Source organism: Typopeltis vanoorti, chromosome 12 (assembly GCF_054136105.1).
Source record: "Typopeltis vanoorti isolate ZY-2024b chromosome 12, IOZ_Tvanoo_1.0, whole genome shotgun sequence".
Lineage (NCBI taxonomy): Eukaryota > Metazoa > Arthropoda > Arachnida > Uropygi > Thelyphonidae > Typopeltis > Typopeltis vanoorti.
In genome coordinates, this window is record NC_143560.1 from 44,848,654 (window position 1) to 44,868,225 (window position 19,572).

The window sequence follows — 19,572 nt, forward strand, 5'->3', positions numbered from 1 at the left end:
GAGATACTCTGGTCTGGTCCGCCAGGTTGGGGGTTTTGCATAAGACTTGGTTATTTTACCAAGTAAAAAATCTAACTCCGACTTCAACTGCCACTGGTGTGCTTGCCATTAAATAGGATTCAGTTTTATTCATAGGAATAAACAGTTTTGCTCACTACACCTATTCTTTCAGAAGACAAATGAAAACTCTGTATAATGATAAATATCTTCTCTCCAACAAACACCGTACTACAAATGCAAGAAACACAAGTAGCTTTATTGTACCACTAAATACAGTACGGGCACAATTAAGAGTATGTACTATATGTAGCAACAATTAGCATAAATTAGAGACATCTGGAATGAAAACTGACTGTATAACGATAAACAACTTCTCTTCTGCACACTATACATTTTCATTAACACAGTAATAGTTTTTCAATTGAATTTTAATTGAAACCAATCAAACTAGCATGCTGTATATATTTAAAACTCTAAAAATGCAACCACTCAACACAGAAGGGACATAATATACAGTGAGTTCCCTCTTGAAGGGAAATATGGGATGTGACACTACCCATCCTGAATGTGGTAAAACTATGACATCAGTGATACACTGATATTTTCTATCATTTCATTTAAAAAAAAATGCTGATCGCAACTTGCTGGACAATTTCATGGGTCACAACCTGCAGTTTAAAAAACACTGATTTTGAATAAACTCTTTGTTTTGCTTGAGGAAGCCATGTGTGTGAATTACTGCTGTAGATTCTTTGATCTGTCTGGAAAACAGGTTTTCTTCTAAATAGGATATGATGGCTGTGAAATGTTGTGATCTTTGATTAGAGCAGCTGCAATACATCTACCATGCTTTATTTAGAGGGAAAACCTTTTTTCTCAAATATTCAAGCAGAAATTCACTCATATGACTCTCAGCAGAAACCAAGGGTTTATTCTAAACAATGTATGGAAATCACTAATCAGAACTCTTGACATATCAGACTTCTCCACCAATTGTCTACAGACTTTACAAAGAGATGGCTAACATGTGCTATGTTTCATTGCAGTCTTATTTACTTTGCATTGAATTCCTCATCTAATGATTTAGGTTTTTGACATCAGCTAATTTCTTCTATAAAAAAAACAATCCTCATGAAGCCAGATTATAAGTGTTTGTGAAAGTAGTCAATCTTGATTATTTTTCTAGTGTACTATGCAGTAATTAATGAGAAGTTCCTAGTAATTAAATCATCCCTTAATTGGAAAATGTAATTTAAAATCTTAAATTTCTTATAGAATATTTGGTGACTGTTTTGCTGTCTATTGTGTCGATAATACTCTATCAATATGGAATATGAAAACTCCTCAGCATCCATACCAACGAATAGATGTTAGTCTCTTGCTTAATGTCATACCTACAGAGCTTGTTCAGTGGATTGGATTTTGGCATAGTCATGTGAGTAGCATCTGTATTATGCAAGCCCACATTTCACGTATTACTTAGATTATATTATGTCTTAAGTTATTTGTAACCTAGCAGCAAAAATTTAAAAAAAATAAAAAAATGATAGAATAATATACTGTTTGTATGTATGTACCCTATAATATAAAATGATAAGGCTTTTTTGTCATGTTTTTTGTCAAGTTATTTGAAACGTTTTGAAACTCAGGGGCTACCCTCAGTGTCGAGTCTTCAAAATTTGAGTCATCTGAATTGAAGGAGAACTGGCCTACCAGTCCGAAACTCAGTGGGGGGGGGGGACCCCTTTCGAGTCATCAGAATTCAAGGAGAAACCGGCCTACCAGTCTGGAACTTGGGGGGGGGGGGGCACTGTAGGCATCAGAGTCCCCTAGTATGTATGTGTGTGTGTATATATATATATAAAGATAAGCCGAAATATCTGAAATGTTTTTATGTCACGTTTTTTGTCTCTGGCTTACCAACCCGGAACTCGGGGGGGGGGGGGGGAAGAGCTGGAATGGGCATAGGCTTCTTCATTAAAAGAGCCTATGCTAATACAACTAACTGCCTCCTAGTTAATGGATTTCTGCCAGACCTGATCAGTATTCAAAATGAGTCAAGCAAGGTTATCTTATCCCTTACTCTTTGCATTGGTTCTGAGACTCCTTACAGGAAGCTAACAATTGTATGCTATGAAAAAGATAAGCTACAACCAAATATAGAGCTCTTCATTTGCGACTTTCTGTACCCATCCTATTCTTAGAATCTTCCTGTAACAAGTTCTTTCAAATGCCAAAATTCTTTTTCTTGATTCCATATTTATTACCCAGATTTCAGATCCATACAGTACACCGCTAAAGATGCATGTTTCCAGTACCCTTAGTTTTGTTCGCAGGCTGATCAATTTACTTTTCCAGATGTTATCCTTAAGATTTGTTCTTCCCTTTGCAAGCCTGATCTTTATTTCTTTTTTACAGTCCAAATCATATGTCATTTTACTTCCCAAATATGTGAATTGTTCTAAATTTTCTATATCAATTCCATCCACTTGTATCTTTTGTTTCATGTTCTTCTCACCAAATACCATTGTCTTTTGTTTTTTTCCAATTTCTTAACAAGTCCAAATCTTTTCCCTTTCATTTAACAGTTTCAATGTTTTTTGTAGTTCTCTTTCACCTTCTTCAGTAATGACAATATCATCTGTAAATCTCAGATTGTTAATTTTCATCCCATGCACTTCATTTTATCCATTGCTCTTTCTAAATGTGTGATGAAAATTCTTGGTGATATTGGGTCCCCCCCCCCCCCCGTCTAGTACCTCTGCTTGTTTTAAACCATTTCCCCAAATCATCACATATTCTAACTGCTGCAACGACATTCTTATAAACATCTTTTAATATAGCTATTAGTTTTCTGTCAATTCCATATGATTCTAGCACTGTTAATGCCACTTTCTCGTCGATACTGTCAATTGCCTTCTGAAAATCAACACAACAAGTATATATGTTTTTGTTTTTTCTCCTAGCTTTCTCTGCTATTAACTGCATTGTCAAAATCTGTTGAATTGTAGTTCTGTCTTTCCTAAATCCTGCTTGCTTGTCTGCAAGGTATGCTTCCAATTGTGTTCTCAATCTTTCTGTCAATATCATCATCATCACCTTACCAAAATGACTTGTCAAGGCAATTGTTCTATAACTTTTACATTCTAGTTTATTTCATTTCTTGTATAATATCGCTAATATTGATTTCACCCATTCTTCTGGCATTTTCCCTTCCATATCATATTACATAGTTGGTGCATTTCTGTAACCATACTTTCACCACCATATTTAATCATTTAACTAGTGATGTTATTATTATTATCATGACTCTTGTTGTGTTTTAGCCATCATATTTCTTTTTCTACCTCTCCTCTTAAAATGTCCATATCATACTCATGACATGGTGGTGGTATCTGCTTCATATCTTCAGTCACTTTCCCAAAACTATCTAAATTTAGTTTTGCTTCATATAACTGACTACAGTATCTTGTCCACTGCTGTACAATTTTATCTTTACCCATCAATACTTTGCCTTTTTCATCTTTAATTCTGATCTGTTTTGGTTGTCACTTTCTATTAATGGTTCTAATCATTTTGTACACCTTCCTAGTTGTATGCTCTCCATAGTGCTGTTCTATTTTATTGCATTGGGCTTCTAACCATTTCATCTTATCCACTCTGACTGCTTTTTTCACCTCATTACACTTTTTTCTATATTACTCCTCTGCTTGTTCTGATGTATCTCTTCTTATCTTCAACATTCTTTTCTCCTGTACTGACTATAGTGTTTCTTGTCTAATCCACTTCTTGATCTTCTCTTCTGGTGCTGTTTCTTCAACTGCATCTTCTATCGCCTTCATTATTCCCATCACTCTTAGGTTTGAATTTTTTTCTTTGTTCACACTTAAGTTTCTTTTCTAACACTGTTCTGTATCTTCTTTCTATTTCTGCTTCTCTTATTCTTGCTGTATCTCTTCATTTCTGATGATGGGGTTTATATTTTCTTTTTAATTTCAACTTGATGTTACAGGGTGCTTAAGGGTCAAAGCTGTAAAACTAAGAGGAGACCTCCACATAGCCTTTAAAGGAATTCGGAGAAGAGAACCGACCAGGGCTTTCGACCTAATGTCCAATCCTCACCTTCTTGTGGTACACCCTGTTGGGTATCTACCTGGTTACTGAATGAAACAGGATGGGCTGGCAATTTGGGATTTAGCCGAACCAAATTGTATTCCTATTGGTTAAACCAAAATACATAATGATAGTACAACATGACAAAATTTCATGCCGGCTGGGGTGTCGCCTGGTTAAACAAGGCCCCGGTTGTTTTCGCCAGGGAACCATGGCGAACAGCGAAAAGTCAGCTACTGATACCAATCTGAAAACACACCCCAACACAACATCACCAGAGTTAAAGATCGGTACTATTAATGTATGAAGCCTGAATGGCAAAGAAATGGAGCTAGATGAGGAATTAGATAAGTACTAGATCGACATAATAGGGGTGACTGAAGCAAAAAAGACCAAAACGGGCGAGATCTTTCTGAGCAATAAATACAAAATGTTATATTCAGGCAATGACAATCAAGGAAAAGAAGGAGTAGCCATAGTATTCCACACAAAATACGAGGCTAATCTTCTTGAATGGCAGTCAGTCTCAAGTAGAGTAATGTGGGCAAATATGAGAATGGGGAACTGGACAATGAGACTTATTTGTGCCTATGGTCCCACAGAAGGTTCTACTAAGGTAGAAGTGGAGGAATTTTTTGAGGCTCTAGAGAAAGCTACTGACACAATGAAAAAGGAAACGTTGGTCCTTGTTGAGGATCTAAATAGCAGAGTAGGAAGTGATTGTCAGGCATACAAAAATGTTTTGGGAAAATTTGGAGAAAACAGCAAAGCTAATAATAATGGCAAATACTTGTTGGATTTCTGCTCAGGACATGGACATGGTTATTACTAACACCATGTTCCAACATAAAAATGTGCACAAATTCACATGGAGAGAAGAGGCAAGGAATAAGAAAAGTCTCATTGACTATGTTATTGTTGATAGTGATGTTTTCTCCCTGGTGCAGGACACCAGAGTGTACAGAGGATTTGAAATTGGAAGAGATCACTATTTAGTCTTGAGTAGGATAAAATTGAATTTCATATTGAAAAGAATAACATGTAAGAAAGTTTTAAAGCGAATAAAAGTTGAGCAGCTCTCATATGTCAACTGTAGACTAAAATACACAAAGATTATTGAAAAATAAATGAAAGAGTTTGAGAACAGGAACCAAACCTTGGAGATTCAGTGGCAAGCCTCGAAGAAAACCCTGATTGATTCAGCTAGAGAGGCATGTGGTGAAGTTGTCTGCAAGGATAGAAAAATTAGAACTCCCAGGTGGACACAGGAAGTTAGAGGCAGTGAAGGAAAAGAAGAAAGCATATCAAAAGTTCCTGTCAAATAAGTTAGCTTGTGCTCTTAGAGAATATACAGACAAATGTAAGAAAGCTACACAGTATGGAAAACTAGCTAAACAAAAGTCATGGGAGGACTTTGGCAAGAACATAGAAAATAAATATCAAGAAGGTGGCAAAATATTCTGGAGATTGCTGAAGAAGCTTAGGAATGGAGGAAAGAGTGCTGTAAAAGGAGTTAGAGATGATAAAGGTGACATGAAAATGGGAGAAAAAGATATCCTTGAAGTATGGAGTAATTGCTTTGAAAATTTGGTAAATGAAACAAGCAGTGATGATAGCACGGTGATAAAAAAAAAAAAAAAACACTGACCAGGCATGCAGTCAGGAATACATATCCATACTTGAAGTAGAAAAAGCCATCAAAGGCTTGAAATGTGGAAAGGCAGCAGGAGTAAATGATATTTCACCAGAAATGCTGAAGTATGGTGGCATAAAAGTCTTACAGTGTCTGCACTGCATAGTTCAGAATGCCTGGACAGAGGGACGAATTCCAGACGATTGGAGTAGAGCTCTCATTGTACCCATATATAAAAAGGGAAATAAAACTGAATGTGAGAATTACAGAGGTATATCCCTACTGAGCGTTCCTAGTAAGATCTATGCAAGTATACTTGAGAAACGGTCGAGAAGAATTGTGGAAGAAAAGCTTGATGAAGAACAAGCTGAATTCAGGTCAAATAGAGGCTGTCAGGATCAGATCTTAACTTTACGACAAATAGTGGAGAAATCATGGGAATATAACAAAGATCTGTATTTAAGTTTTGTCGATTTGGAAAAGGCATATGACAAGGTGCCAAGAGAGAAGCTATTCAATACTCTACAGTTATATGGTGTCAGTGGGGCATTATATCAAGCAGTACTTAGTCTTTAAGTTGTAAGTCAGCATGTAGAATTGAAGGAAGTACAGGAAGATGGTTTAATGCTAAATCTGGTGTGAGACAAGCATGTACATTATCCCCTCTGTTATTCATTATCTATATGGATCACATTATGAAGGAAAGTGGTATTAAACATGACATCAAAATTGGAGATGTTAATGTCAGCTCTTTGCTTTATGCAGATAATGTTATACTTCTAAATAAATCCGCTACAAGTCTGCAAGATTCTCTGACTAAATTGAATAACCATTGCAATAGATATGGTATGAAGGTCAGCAGTAAAAAGACAAAGACAATGAAAATTGGCAGAATCATTGAAAATGTCAACTGCATTGTGAATGGAGAACCTGTGGAACAAGTAAAACATTTCAGCTATAGGCACGATTTAGTGAAGATGGTAAATTAAATATGGAAATAGACAACAGAATCAAAAAGCAGGTATAGTAGGAAGTCAATTGAATAAATTCAAATGGAATAACTGGTAATTAGTTTACGGAATTAACAACGCATATGAAGTATATTAATTAAAGGTAACTTGAATGAATAACTTCTATATTTCGGCAACGTCACATTGCCATCTTCAGGAACATAAAGATATGGTATGTGCACTCGGGAACTAACACAAAGCAAATGAGGAAGAAAGCAAGAAACTAATATTGTTCCTAAAGTCCTAATGGTGCCCTCTTGCGGGCTAATTTGGTAGTCTTGGCAGTTGGGCTGAAGTTCTCATAATGAAAGTCTCCCAAATTTGGGGCAGTTTCATGCACCCAAATTTGTTGAGGTTAGGAACGTTTTTTAGAGCTGCTGAAGATTCTTTGAATAATCTTTCGTATTTAAACTTGTTGCGATGAATTATTTTTGTTTTCTTCCAACAAATTTTATGGTGGGTATCTAAGGCGTGGTCTGCCAGCCCAGAGCGGCTGTACTGGTGAAACCGGATGTAGTCTTGGTGTTCTGAAATCCTGATATTTGTTGTTCGGCTTGTTTGGCCAAAGTAGGACAATTTGCAGCTGCAAGGGACCTGGTATACACCAGGTAGGTCTAGAGGAAGTGGTTGGTCTTTGGTAGAGCGGATAAGGGATGCCAACTTTTTATATGGTCTGTAACAGGAAGTAAGGTCATATTTTTTGAGGATATTGGTTATTTTCTCAGAGGTGCCCTGGATGTAGGGGATGGTGATAGACTTGGTGTAATCTTTATTGTGGAGGGGGGGAGGGGGTTGTGGTTTACAGGTTTTAGTATTTTTTGGATTTTTTGGGGGTTATAGCCATTGGCTAAGAAAGTGTTGAGGATGTGGTTTCGTTCATTAGTCAGTGCCTTGTCATCTGAGCAGATTAATTTTGCCCTGTTATATAGTGTTTTTATCACCCCATATTGTTGTGAGGGGGGGGGGGATTGCTGGTGAATGTATCTGCCAGTGTGGGTGGGTTTTCTGTACACATAGAAAACCAAAGCTCCATCAAGCTGGTGGGTGATTAAAGTGTCTAGGAAGGGGAAGGTGTTGCTTTCCTCTTTTTCCAAGGTGAACTGGACTCTGGGGTTGTTTAAGTGTGTTAGGAAGGAGTGGAGTGTGTCTGAGCCATGTGGCCAAATAGCAAACACATCATCCACATAACGAAGCCAAATAGTGGGTTTTTGTGGGGCGGAGTTTAAGGCTTTCTCTTCAAATGTCTCCATAAAGAAATTGGCCAAGGGTGGGGAAAGTGGTGAACCCATGGCTGTCCCCTCTATCTGTTTGTAGAACTTTCCTTCCCAAACGAAATAGCCTGAGTTCATTGTGAACTGAAATAGGGCTGAGATATCGGGAGGAAACTTGGCTTGGATGAGCTCAAGGGTTTCTTTGAGTGGGACATTAGTGAATAGGGAGGAGACGTCAAAACTGACCATTATGTCAGTGTGTTGGAGTGTGAGGTTTTCTATACTGGCTTTAAAGTGGGCTGAGTTTTTTATGTGTGATGGTGTGTTGCCAGTGTAGTGTGTGAGCGTTTTGGCTAATTTATATGTGGGGGAATCAATGCCATCCACTATGGGACCCAATGGCACATTTTGTTTATGTATTTTTGGGAGTCCATATAATCGGGGGGGGTCTAGAGTTATAAGGTTTAAGTTTGTTGGTGACTTCCACAGGCTAAGAAGTGACTTTCTTAAGGAGTCTGTGGATAGTTCTAATCTGAGAGCTGGTCGGATTATATTCAATGGGGAGGTAAGTAGTAGGGTCTAGTACTAAAGAATTTAGCTTACCTTTGTACTCTTTTTGATTGAGTACCACAGTGGCGCTTCCCTTATCAGCTTTGGTGATTACTATTTTTTTGTTGTTTTTCAATTCTTGTAGGGCTGTATATTCGTTTTTGGATAAGTTGGATTTTGGAGGTTTGGCTTTAGTGAGAACACCGACTACATCCAGTCTTACGTTGTTGGCGATATGGTTAGGCAGGTTGCGAATTCCACGCTCTATTTGGATTATGATTTCTTCAGCAGGTATCCTTTTAGGAGCTAGGGCGAAATTGTGACCACGTGAAAGTGTGGTGAGTGCTTCAGGCTTTAAAACTGCCGACGAGAGGTTGACTACAGTGTTGAGTGGTGGCTGAGGTATGGAAGTAGAAGTCTTTGTCAGGTTTTCGCATTTTTTCACGTGCCGACTACGTATTTTTTCGAATTCCTTTCTTGCCGATGCGCATGAGATGTCATGCAGTATAGACCATAGATCAAGGCCGAGTGTATTCGAAAGCTCTTCCTCTAGCGCCCGTAAGGTTTTGTTTTCATCGGCAAGGAGAACGCGCGTCGCGGTAATTTGTTCTCTTAACAGAGCGAAGCTAGTGCGGTTATAAATGCGTAGAGCTTTCTCGGAAGTAAAACGGTGCTTCAATTTGACACAATTAGGGATCGCTTTGCTATCCCGGCAGCGTTTTAGGAACGTCAGACGATTTATTTGCCTCGATATCTTCAACCTCAATTTGCCGTATTGACGGGCCTTTCGTGCGATTGCATCTCCGTGGATGATCATGATTCTAGTATCAAGACTTATACGTTGGTTAGACATAACTGGTAATTAGTTTACGGAATTAACAACGCATATAAAGTATATTAATTAAAGGTAACTTTAATGAATAACTTCTATATTTCAGCAACGTCACATTGCCATCTTCAGGAACATAAAGATATGGTATGTGCACTCAAGAACTAACACAAAGCAAATGAGAAGAAAGCAAGAAACTAATATTGTTCCTAAAGTCCTAATGATGCCCTCTTGCGGGCTAATTTTATAGTCTTGGCAGTTGGGCTGAAGTTCTCATAAGTCTTGCTACTAGAATCAAATGGAATAAGAGAGTAATTAGTCTCGGAACACTAAATTAGCTGTATACAAGACAAGTGCTCAAACCAGTTTTAACTTATGGATCTGAGAGCTGGGTCAGAAGTAAAACACTTGACCAAAGACTAGAGATTGCAGATATGAGAGTCCTGAGAAAGATTATAGGCATGAACAAATGGCATCAATGGCAATATCATATTAAAAATGAGAATATTAGGAAAGAACTTGACATTGTCAGCATCCAGGAATTCGTTAGCAGAGCTAATCTCAGGTGGTATGGTCACTTAAACAGAATAGGTGCGGAAAGGTTAGCAAAACAAGTGTTCTCTGCCAGTTTGGCAGCAAAACGACCCAGAGGAAGACCAAGATATAGGTGGATTGATACGGTACAAAGTGCCTTAGATAATAGAAATATAAGATCTGATAATGTTGGAGTCTTGACAAGTAACAGACTGATTTGGAGGAAAATTGTAGATAGGAAGTTAGTAATGATGCAATTTTTTTCATGTAGTACTATCATATCCTGTACACCCCTTGAGGGTACATGGCAGGAATTTGATGATGATGATGTTTTCAATCACTAAACAATGATCCTAGTCTGTATCCGCTCCTTGAAAAGTTCGACACTGCTGTACTGATGTTATCCATCTTCTTTTAATCGTAATCATATCAATCGTGTTCTTGGTTTTTCCATCATTTGATCGCCACATCTATTTTCTACAGTCCTTTTGTTGGAATCTTGTGTTACAGATTATCATCTCATGGTCCACAGCAAATTCTAACATTTTTTCACCTTGTTCATTTCTTTCTCCGAAACCATATTTTCCCATGACGCTTTGCCACCCATCATTATCTATTCCGACTTTGGCATTCCGATCTCCTTCAATAATTAGTACATATTGCTTTGGTATTGTTTCTATTGTCTCTGTCAGCTCTTTGTAAAATAAGTCAATATCCTCATCTGTGCAGTCAAATGCGGGTGCATATATCTGGACTATTGATATATTAAATGGTTTTGCTTGAAATCTTGCTACTATGATTTATTCCTTGACTGGTTTCTCTCCTAACAGTACCTCTAGCTCTTTTGTTAAGAAGGAAGCCAAATCCTGCTTCGTGCTTGGTATCACACCTTGACCATATGACTTCACATCCATTTATTTCCTGATGATGTCCATCACATCTCTGCCAGTCCTAATATATCACACTGATATCTCTTCATTTCCTCGCGAAGTAGTTCTAGTTTTCCTGACATCCAAAGTGTGTGTATATTCCGTGTTCCTACTGATAGTAGTTCTGTTAGTTTCTGTTTCCTTTCGGTATTCCACTTTTCGATCCAACCCCAATCGCTCGATTGGTATTGCTGACCTTGGGCGACGTCCGAGCCGACATGTTTTTGGCTGTTGATCGTATAGGCATCAGATAACAATCGTGTTTTTTCTTTACAGTCAGAGCATCGCCACTCATCTGACCGACCTTCATCCTTTATCCAGGCTTGGGACTGGCATGAGATCCCTAAGGATCCATTGGCAGAGTTGTGACCAATTCGTACCTCCTTTATTCCTGTCTCCCCTTCTTTACTATTCTTGGCACATTGCCAGGGTTGGCAATGTGCCAAGGTTCTATGAACTATGGATGTATGATACACAAAAAAAAAAAAAAAAAAAAATATGAGTTAAAACTTGTTGTTTATTCAAGAAAATCTACTTGCAGTGAATCACATACAAAAGTTCCACTTGTGATCTCTTGATCAGGATTTCTGGATTATGTAACCCTTATTCCACCATGGATACTACCATTTATATCTTAAGGGCTAACAGCGTTACATGTCTGGGGATTGATATAAAACAAAATCTATTAAGTTAAGCTTTCAAAGAAGAATGTTCGAGAATCAGTCTGTGTATTACACAAAAGTGTAATGCTACTTTAGAACTTTGTTTCATTACACTTCAATCTGCCTCATTCGAAAGCTAAATAAGGGATTAGACTTATGAAGGCAAGTTGCTTTTCTAGTTCATTATTTTGTAGATTATTTTAACACTAAGTTTTATATAAGCATAACCACTTTATTTAAATCGATATTTATATTTTGCATAAAATATAAATATAGATACAAATATAAATATTTTGCATATTTATATTTAAATCTAAATTTATATTTTGCATACAAATCTTTTACTTTCCTCAAGTCTTTCATAATTATGCCTATCATACATGCATATCTGAAGGTTATAGGATATGCACGTAATTCACTCCACCCAGCAACTTACTGAACACACACATAATACTACAACCATAAATTATTAGTAATTCATATGCCTCTAATGGAAGGATTCATATTCCTGTTCTTTATATTTGCCAGTCATTCTGACATATCTCGTATGTCGTTAATTTGGTCACATATTTACTTACTTCTTTTAATAATTTAAATGTACCAAGCAAATATGGGATTCTCCTTAATTATGGTTTCTAATATATATCCTTAAACAAATCAGTTATTCCCTCCCTCAATACAGATTGAGTTGTAATTGAAAAACCTGTTGTGATATGTGGCATGTCTACCAATATGCAAACAGGAAGTACAAGAAACATCTCATCTCACCACAAAGGTCCGTGTCAACCTGAGAAGTTTCTTCTCATCCCATTGTGAACATGTTGAGTATGCATGGAGTATACCATTAGGATGCTGATTTATGAATACAGCTGTTCTCACCTGAGTCCCTCTCTATCACAATCAGAGGCTGCAGTTAGAATCCATGCATATCAATAGCAGCAATTTAGGATTTTTCTATTAGTCTGTTTTCTTCATTGGCAGATGACTTCTTTGAGTTTGAGTATAGTTTCAAGTTTAGTTTATTTTAAATGTTATATTTCTGTTTTGTAGGATAAATCTTATATACTATTCATTATTTAGAGATTTTAAATAAGTAATGTTAAGTTATAACATTTTGAAACTTAAAACGTGCTCTAATACAATATGCATTATCAATTTTATGTACAGAATCCTATTTTTTATTTCTTACTTCTTAAATTGAAATACAATTGTAATAGTGCATTTTGCTAATGCATAATATCACACCATACAGTATTTGGGAGAGAAGTGGAGCAGATTTATAAGACCTCATGTCAGCTCATATGAGTTCCTGCAGTATATTATATTAAGGTATGCAATCTTCTCATCTATTCTTCCTTTTATCCTCTTTTACCTTGTGGTGTTGAGGGTTTGTTAATCATCGGATCTCAAACCATTCACAGGATAGGGTGGTCAGCCCTATGTCCTGTAGTGTTGAGTTCTCAAAGCCAGTTTGTCTGCTTTGTGGGATGAAAAACCCCAGGATAAACTGGGGGAAAAAACCCTACTGTCCACGCCCAAGACTGGCTAACTTGGCTATGTCGGAGGAAGATCCTTCAATTCCTCACATCACCCGACGGGAATCGAACCTAGGACACTCCTTCCACAGGCATATGGTTGCGAAGCGCAAAGCCACTAGGCTAACTGCATGGACCTTAAGGGATGCAATAATAATAATAATATTTGTATGGGGTTCTCCCCCTTTTTCCTCAGTCCCTTTTTTTTGGGGGGGGGAGCAGGTTGAGCTCTCCTGATGAGGGATTAAGTATATATATATATATATATATATATTTTATGACTGTAGATCCATGTGTATGTGTGTATTCATGGGGTGTTCATTGTTTGCCTTTCTGAGGGATGATAACCCAAGTTTCCATGTGTTAAAACCCTCTATCTCCTTACAAGACCAGTTAATTCATCTTTAGTCAAAAGAGATGAGATAAAGGGTCTTCACATCATAGATGGGAATTGAACCCAGGTCTTTCTGACCAAAGGGCTTTGTCTATACCGATGGAGCTATGGAGGCTCTAGGGTATGCAGTAATATTGTCACAGTGAATTCACCTGCTGGTGCTTATGAATTTACTTTGAATTATTCTCCTCCATTAGGGTGTTCAAATTCTACTCATTTTCTAAAAATGATTGAGTTGTGTGTTAAGATGTCTTCTGTTCTCTATATCCTCAACTCATGCAATTGCATATATGTGTGTGGTTATTATATGAATAGTGCATTTTAATGTTTTTTTTTATTTAATTTCTTTTACTGAGATATTTCTGTAACATTATGATAATGTGCTCAGACTGTGTTTTCTACAGTGCCTTGTACTACATCAACAGTTGAACAACATGTTCTTACCAAGCCATGGAGGATTTGGATTTGATCCGACTTTGTTACAGGACATAAGTAATGCTGTTAGGTACATTCCCTGGAAAGGGATGCATGTGACTAATAGAATTACTTATGTTCTCTAGCATATGGAATTTCCCCTGTAATAACCTGTTGGTGATGGAGAGAGTTTTGTTATTTTATTGCAGCATCATGAATTTAGCATAAACTATGAGGAATGACTAATTTGCATTTGTATGAAATGTTGATAAACATACTTCTATGTAGTAGTCCTTTTTCAGCATTTAAAAATTTTTCAGATTAACATTCTTATACATTGATCTTCAGTTTTTTTTTGTTTCTTCTCTGAAGTTCAGTTACGTATGGTGGCTGCAGTTCTGCCCTTGCAGCTGATTTGTTTTAATCCATTAGGGATCTTACACTCATTCAGAATGTTACAAAAACAATTCTCTTGTGCTATATTTGTAAGTGGTTTACTGTAATAGCAAATTCTTTCAAGTCGGTCAAGTAATTGTGTGATGCTTCCATAAGTGCTATTTTACTGTAGTCTCCTTGAGAGAGTAGTTACATGTCCATTTAAGTTTGTGTGCAGAAACAAAGTGAACATCTGAAATGGTCTGTGAACTAATGTAACCTTTTTTATAAGAAAGCACTGTTTCCTATTATTGCAATATTAGAGAATGTAGTAATTGAGTACGTGTATAATGATGCATCAAACTACAGAATATTTGAAGTCCTTAGATTTAAACACAGCAATATTATGGTATGAGAGAAAGTTGCAATTTTATACCTCTTTTTGCAATTAAGTTATAATTAAGCATTAGTGTTAAATCTGGAATGAAAGGCTTAATTTGTCCTTAAGCATATTTCATTCGGGATTTAACTGGGGTGCAAAGTTTCCCAAAAGAAATACTTGTAAATAGGTAAAACTTGAAGTTGTAAATATAGTAATAATGGTTCTTTTATGTATTCTTGTTATGTATTACTTTATAAATGGTCCTGTAAATAACAGACAAGAAACAAGAAATTGTAAAAGTAATATTGTAACAGGAAAGTCAGAGCAAAGTGCAGACTTGTATAATCGGATTATAAACATGACCCCAGGCAGTAGCTATACGAGGTCCGAGGCACGTGCGAGATACCCATGTGGAGACGCAATGGAGAGGAAAAGGTACGGTGTGCAAAAAGACATCTGCAATCAGTGACGTAGTTGGGAGAGCTGACGTGGAGGAATATAAACGGTTTGGCAATGCAAGCTCATGGGCTTGCTCTCTCTCTCTTGTAATTGGAGTCGAGTAGAAGTCGTTCGGGTGAATGAAGGATGGTCAAGCAGTGACTATATGGTTAAGTAGCGGCAGAGTCTGAGCATTATCATCGATGCAACGAGACAACCAGTGAACACCGAAATTTCGTGCAGCTCTAGCCATACCTTTCCGTCAGAGGAATTTCGAGTATGAGGCAAAGAAGTGATTCGTGACTGAAATCACTAGAAGGTTGAGGGGGAGGACATCTGATCCCAGAACAAGGTAACCACCCGAAGTAAGCCTGCAAGAAGATCAGATGAGAAGTGTCTCCTGAAAGATTGAACTGGTCGGTAATGTAGAATTTTTGTCCATTGTATTGTGTTTTAAGGCCAGGATGAGTGAAAGTGTTAAATTTCTTGTGATCGGACTTGTTGATAGAATTCAGGACTCTAATACCTAATCTTCTAGCAAGAATTTTGTAGCTCTAGAAGTGTGTTGTTTTAAGCATTGTCATTAGATTAATTTGATGTGTTATATCTTAATATTTGAGGAGAGAGAGTAAGATATTCATATACGTGACTGTAATAAGTGAGCAGGATTAAGACAGCTTGGCTCTGCCAATGTCCCTTAATGTGAAATGCCGATTGTATTATAGATCTTGTCTGTTAGTGTAGCATTACTTATAGAGACTTTCCATTTAAATAAGTTTATGATTAATATGCACCATTATTTAGAATGAATAAACTTTCATGTTTTCTTTACCCAAAATACGTGTCTGATCTTTCAAGCCAGTGCACCACTTGCTATGAATAGAACCTGTATCAGTTAAAGTGCAGGAACTGGTTACAACTGCAATATTAAAATAAGTATCATAAGAATTTGTTTGTATTAGATTGCTAAATCGTGCAATAGTCTGTGGGCTGACTCTCTGACAATATTAATTCTATTGTATAGGAATTAAGATGGTGCAACTAAACAAATAAATTTTCTTAATTCCGAAAAAGAGTTGACTTCAGATTTTCAGCCAGGGAAAATTTGGCTCTACCTTGGGGTAATCTTTTTGTCTGAAAGATTTGCACACGAGTTCGATTAAGAGTTAGGCCACAGAAAGGTTGGGAACTTTGATAGATAGCTGTAACTAAGGGATTGAGAAGTAAGGGAAGAACGAAGCTGAAATAATCCAAGGTGCAAACAAAATTTAGAAAAAATAAGTTAAAAGAAGAACAGAACACGAAAATTAGGAAATATTACATTAGGATGGGGGTCAGAGCAAAATTTGGATTTAAGTATAACTTAAAGTTTTCCTTACATCAACATTTCAGTTTCCGTCTCATTAGCTTAAAACTAGAAACTAATGTGACTAAATTCTACTTAATTATTTAGTGCCTGACTTCTGCATGAATTAGATGCATGAAGGAATTATTGTATTGATTATTGCATATTAAACTGTCAGTTCAACATTGTTTAGAACTTTTATTGAATATTTATCTCTTTACAGATATTTTGTATTTCTCCATCTGGATCATCAACAAATTTCTTACTTGAAAGTAGAGAATGGAGTCCAGTTATATCACCTATTTTGTGCTTTTCTGTTCCTGATAGCTGTAATGTTCCATTAGAGGATATCAGATTTCATGTCAGGAATGTTTTCATTTTCCAGAAGAATATTGTATTTTTGTTAACATGTATGTATACTATTACTTTCTTAAGAAATAATATAATTCACTTAGATAATAAAGGGCAACAGATATATTCTGAAAATGTTTATATATTTGCATTACCAAAGGAAACAAAATTAATCAATTCTCAGGTGTCTTGGAATTCAAAAATAATCCAAGAATTGTTTCTAAACACATCACAAAAGAGTAAAATAATTTGTTTCCTCGTGTTTTTTTTTTTCACATTTATAACTGCCAATCTTCAGGTGATTTCTTTAGTGATTTGATGCAACTTGCTTAAATGGAATTGGATCAACATGGATTAAGTTTTGTCTTGGTGGCGAGATGCAGCCATTATGTTTGCAGCACTCCCTGTCTCTACCCATATCAGTTATGGTATAGCTCTTGCAGGCATTCTAAGAGTTTGTGAATGCTGTTCTGTTGCATTATTGGATCGACTGTGTTTTACTTTGTGCTTTTACTGACCAAGATTCCTGACTCTTAGTTTTCAGACAAGGAGTGTTGCTATTCTTCATTTATGGTTTTTATAATGGCAGTGCAAAAGCTAAATATGAAAAGCTATTTCTGAGAAATACCAACAGTGGTTAATTGATCGTACTGTCCCTGACCAACAAGGTTTTATTGATGTTTGCAAGAAAACTGGATCATTTCGTGGATCTGAATGTATGTTAATCATCAAGTTCAAATTTCTTGCTTTAAGTGGTAGTACAGTCTTGGGACAAGTTTTCAGTAAATATCTGCATGACTTATAATTCATAAAATTACTGCTTGTAGGATGCTAGGTATAGAACATATATATCCATACCATTTGCAAGAAGCATGCCATCTTGATGAGACTGATTTGAGCCATAAGTGAACTTTTGTCATTGGATGTCAAGGTCTTATTTTTCTTCTTGGGCAGACTTACTTTTCTGGCACATCATATCTACAGTCTTAATATCCTTTCTAGATAAGACACTACTTGTCACCTGCACATCTGCTAACACTGTATAAATCCAATATCCACCCAACCTTAAGACTACTATTCTCACATTTGGGGATGGTTCCTCAAAATCCTCTTACAAATGATTGATGCTATTTAGAAAGGACGTTTCAGTTAATAGGTGACCCTTCTCTCTGTAGATGAAAAATGCCATGTTTTTTGAAAGCTGAGTATGCTGTAGAAGTTGGATGTGTGTGCGTGCCATGAGCTAGAGATAAGTGTAAGTCCAAGAAGAGAGTATTGAATACCAAGTTGAATGTCTTCAGGTAAGAGGAAAGCGACTAAGTTCTGTTTTGTGAGAAAAGAGAATCGTGTTTTGGAAGAATTGAAGGTGGCAAGGTTTTCATATCATTGAAGGATGGAATGGAGAGTTTTTTGTTTTTACTGTACTCTTTATAGACAGTACTAAAGCTTTGAGTGTTTCAGCATGGTTAGGATTGTCATAAGTAGCAGAAAGAAATGGTGAGTGCTATCATTAGCAAAACTGAGAATTGGGGTTCAAGTCAGTGTGAGAAGTTGCCAGTTATGTATTTGAAGCAGAAATTGGGCAAGTGATATAACTAAGATGTGAGGAATACCTGCATTAATAGAGAAGTCTGAAGAGAACATTGTTGACCATTATGAATGGAGTCTGGAAAGCTCTGATAAACACCTAGAACAAAAATGATATTTGTTTCAATAATGAAATACTGTGAGTAGGCATATTTAAAATAATTATAATACCGGATAGGGGTGCTTAAGGGTCAAAGCTGTATAACTGAGAGGAGACCTCCACATAGCCTTTAAAGGAATGCGGAGAACCGACCAGGGCTTCTGACCTAATGTCCAATCCTCACCTTCTCGTGGTGCACCCTGTTGGGTATCTACTTTGATACTGAACGAACGAGGATGGGCTGGCAATTTGGGATTTAGCCGACCAAATTGTATTCTTATTGGTTAAACCAAAATAAAAAATGATGGTACAACATGACAAAATTTCATGCCGGCTGGGGCGTCGCCTGGTTAAACAAGGCCCCCGTTGTTTTCGCCAGGGAACCAGGGCGAACAGCGAAAAGTCAGCTACTGGAACAAATCTGAAAACAAACCCCAACTCAACATCACCAGAGTTAAAGATCGGTACTATCAACGTAAGAAGCCTGAATGGCAAAGAAATGGAGCTAGCTGAGGAATTAGATAAGTACCAGATCGACATAATAGGAGTGACTGAAACAAAAAAGACCAAAACTGGTGAGATCTTTCTGAGCAATAAATACAAAATGTTATATTCAGGCAATAACAATCAAGGAAAAGAAGGAGTAGCCATAGTATTCAACACAAAATACGAGGCTAATCTTCTTGAATGGCAGTCAGTCTCAAGTAGAGTAATGTGGGCAAATATGAGAATGGGGAACTGGACAATGAGACTTATTTGTGCCTATGGTCCCACAGAAGGCTCTACTAAGGTAGAAGTGGAGGAATTTTTTGAGGCTTTAGAAAAAGCAACTGACACAATGAAAAAGGAAAAGCTGGTCCTTGTTGGGGATCTAAATAGTAGAGTAGGAAATGATTGTGAGACATACAAAAATATTTTGGGAAAATTTGGAGAAAACAGCAAAGCTAATAATAATGGCAAATATCTGTTGGATTTCTGCTCAGGACATGGACTGGTTATTACTAACACCATGTTCCAACATAAAAATGTGCACAAATTCACATGGAGAGAAGAGGCTAGGAATAAGAAAAGTCTCATTGACTATGTTATTGTTGATAGTGATGTTTTCTCCCTGGTGCAGGACACCAGAGTGTACAGAGGATTTGAAATTGGAAGTGATCACTATTTAGTCTTGAGCAGGA

At 36.9% G+C, this 19,572-nt stretch overlaps 1 protein-coding gene across 2 annotated transcripts in view; it reads left to right on the forward strand.

Annotated features, from left to right (window-relative positions):
• LOC150100743 (uncharacterized) overlaps positions 1-19,572 on the forward strand; it is an 82,988-nt gene that overhangs the window by 51,845 nt on the left and 11,571 nt on the right. For both annotated transcript variants that reach the window (XM_090401929.1, XM_090401928.1), the window contains exons 5-6: positions 1,276-1,435; positions 16,577-16,763. In XM_090401929.1, the coding sequence (XP_090258055.1) occupies positions 1,276-1,435; positions 16,577-16,763 (347 nt within the window). The remainder of the gene's footprint in view (positions 1-1,275; positions 1,436-16,576; positions 16,764-19,572) is intronic.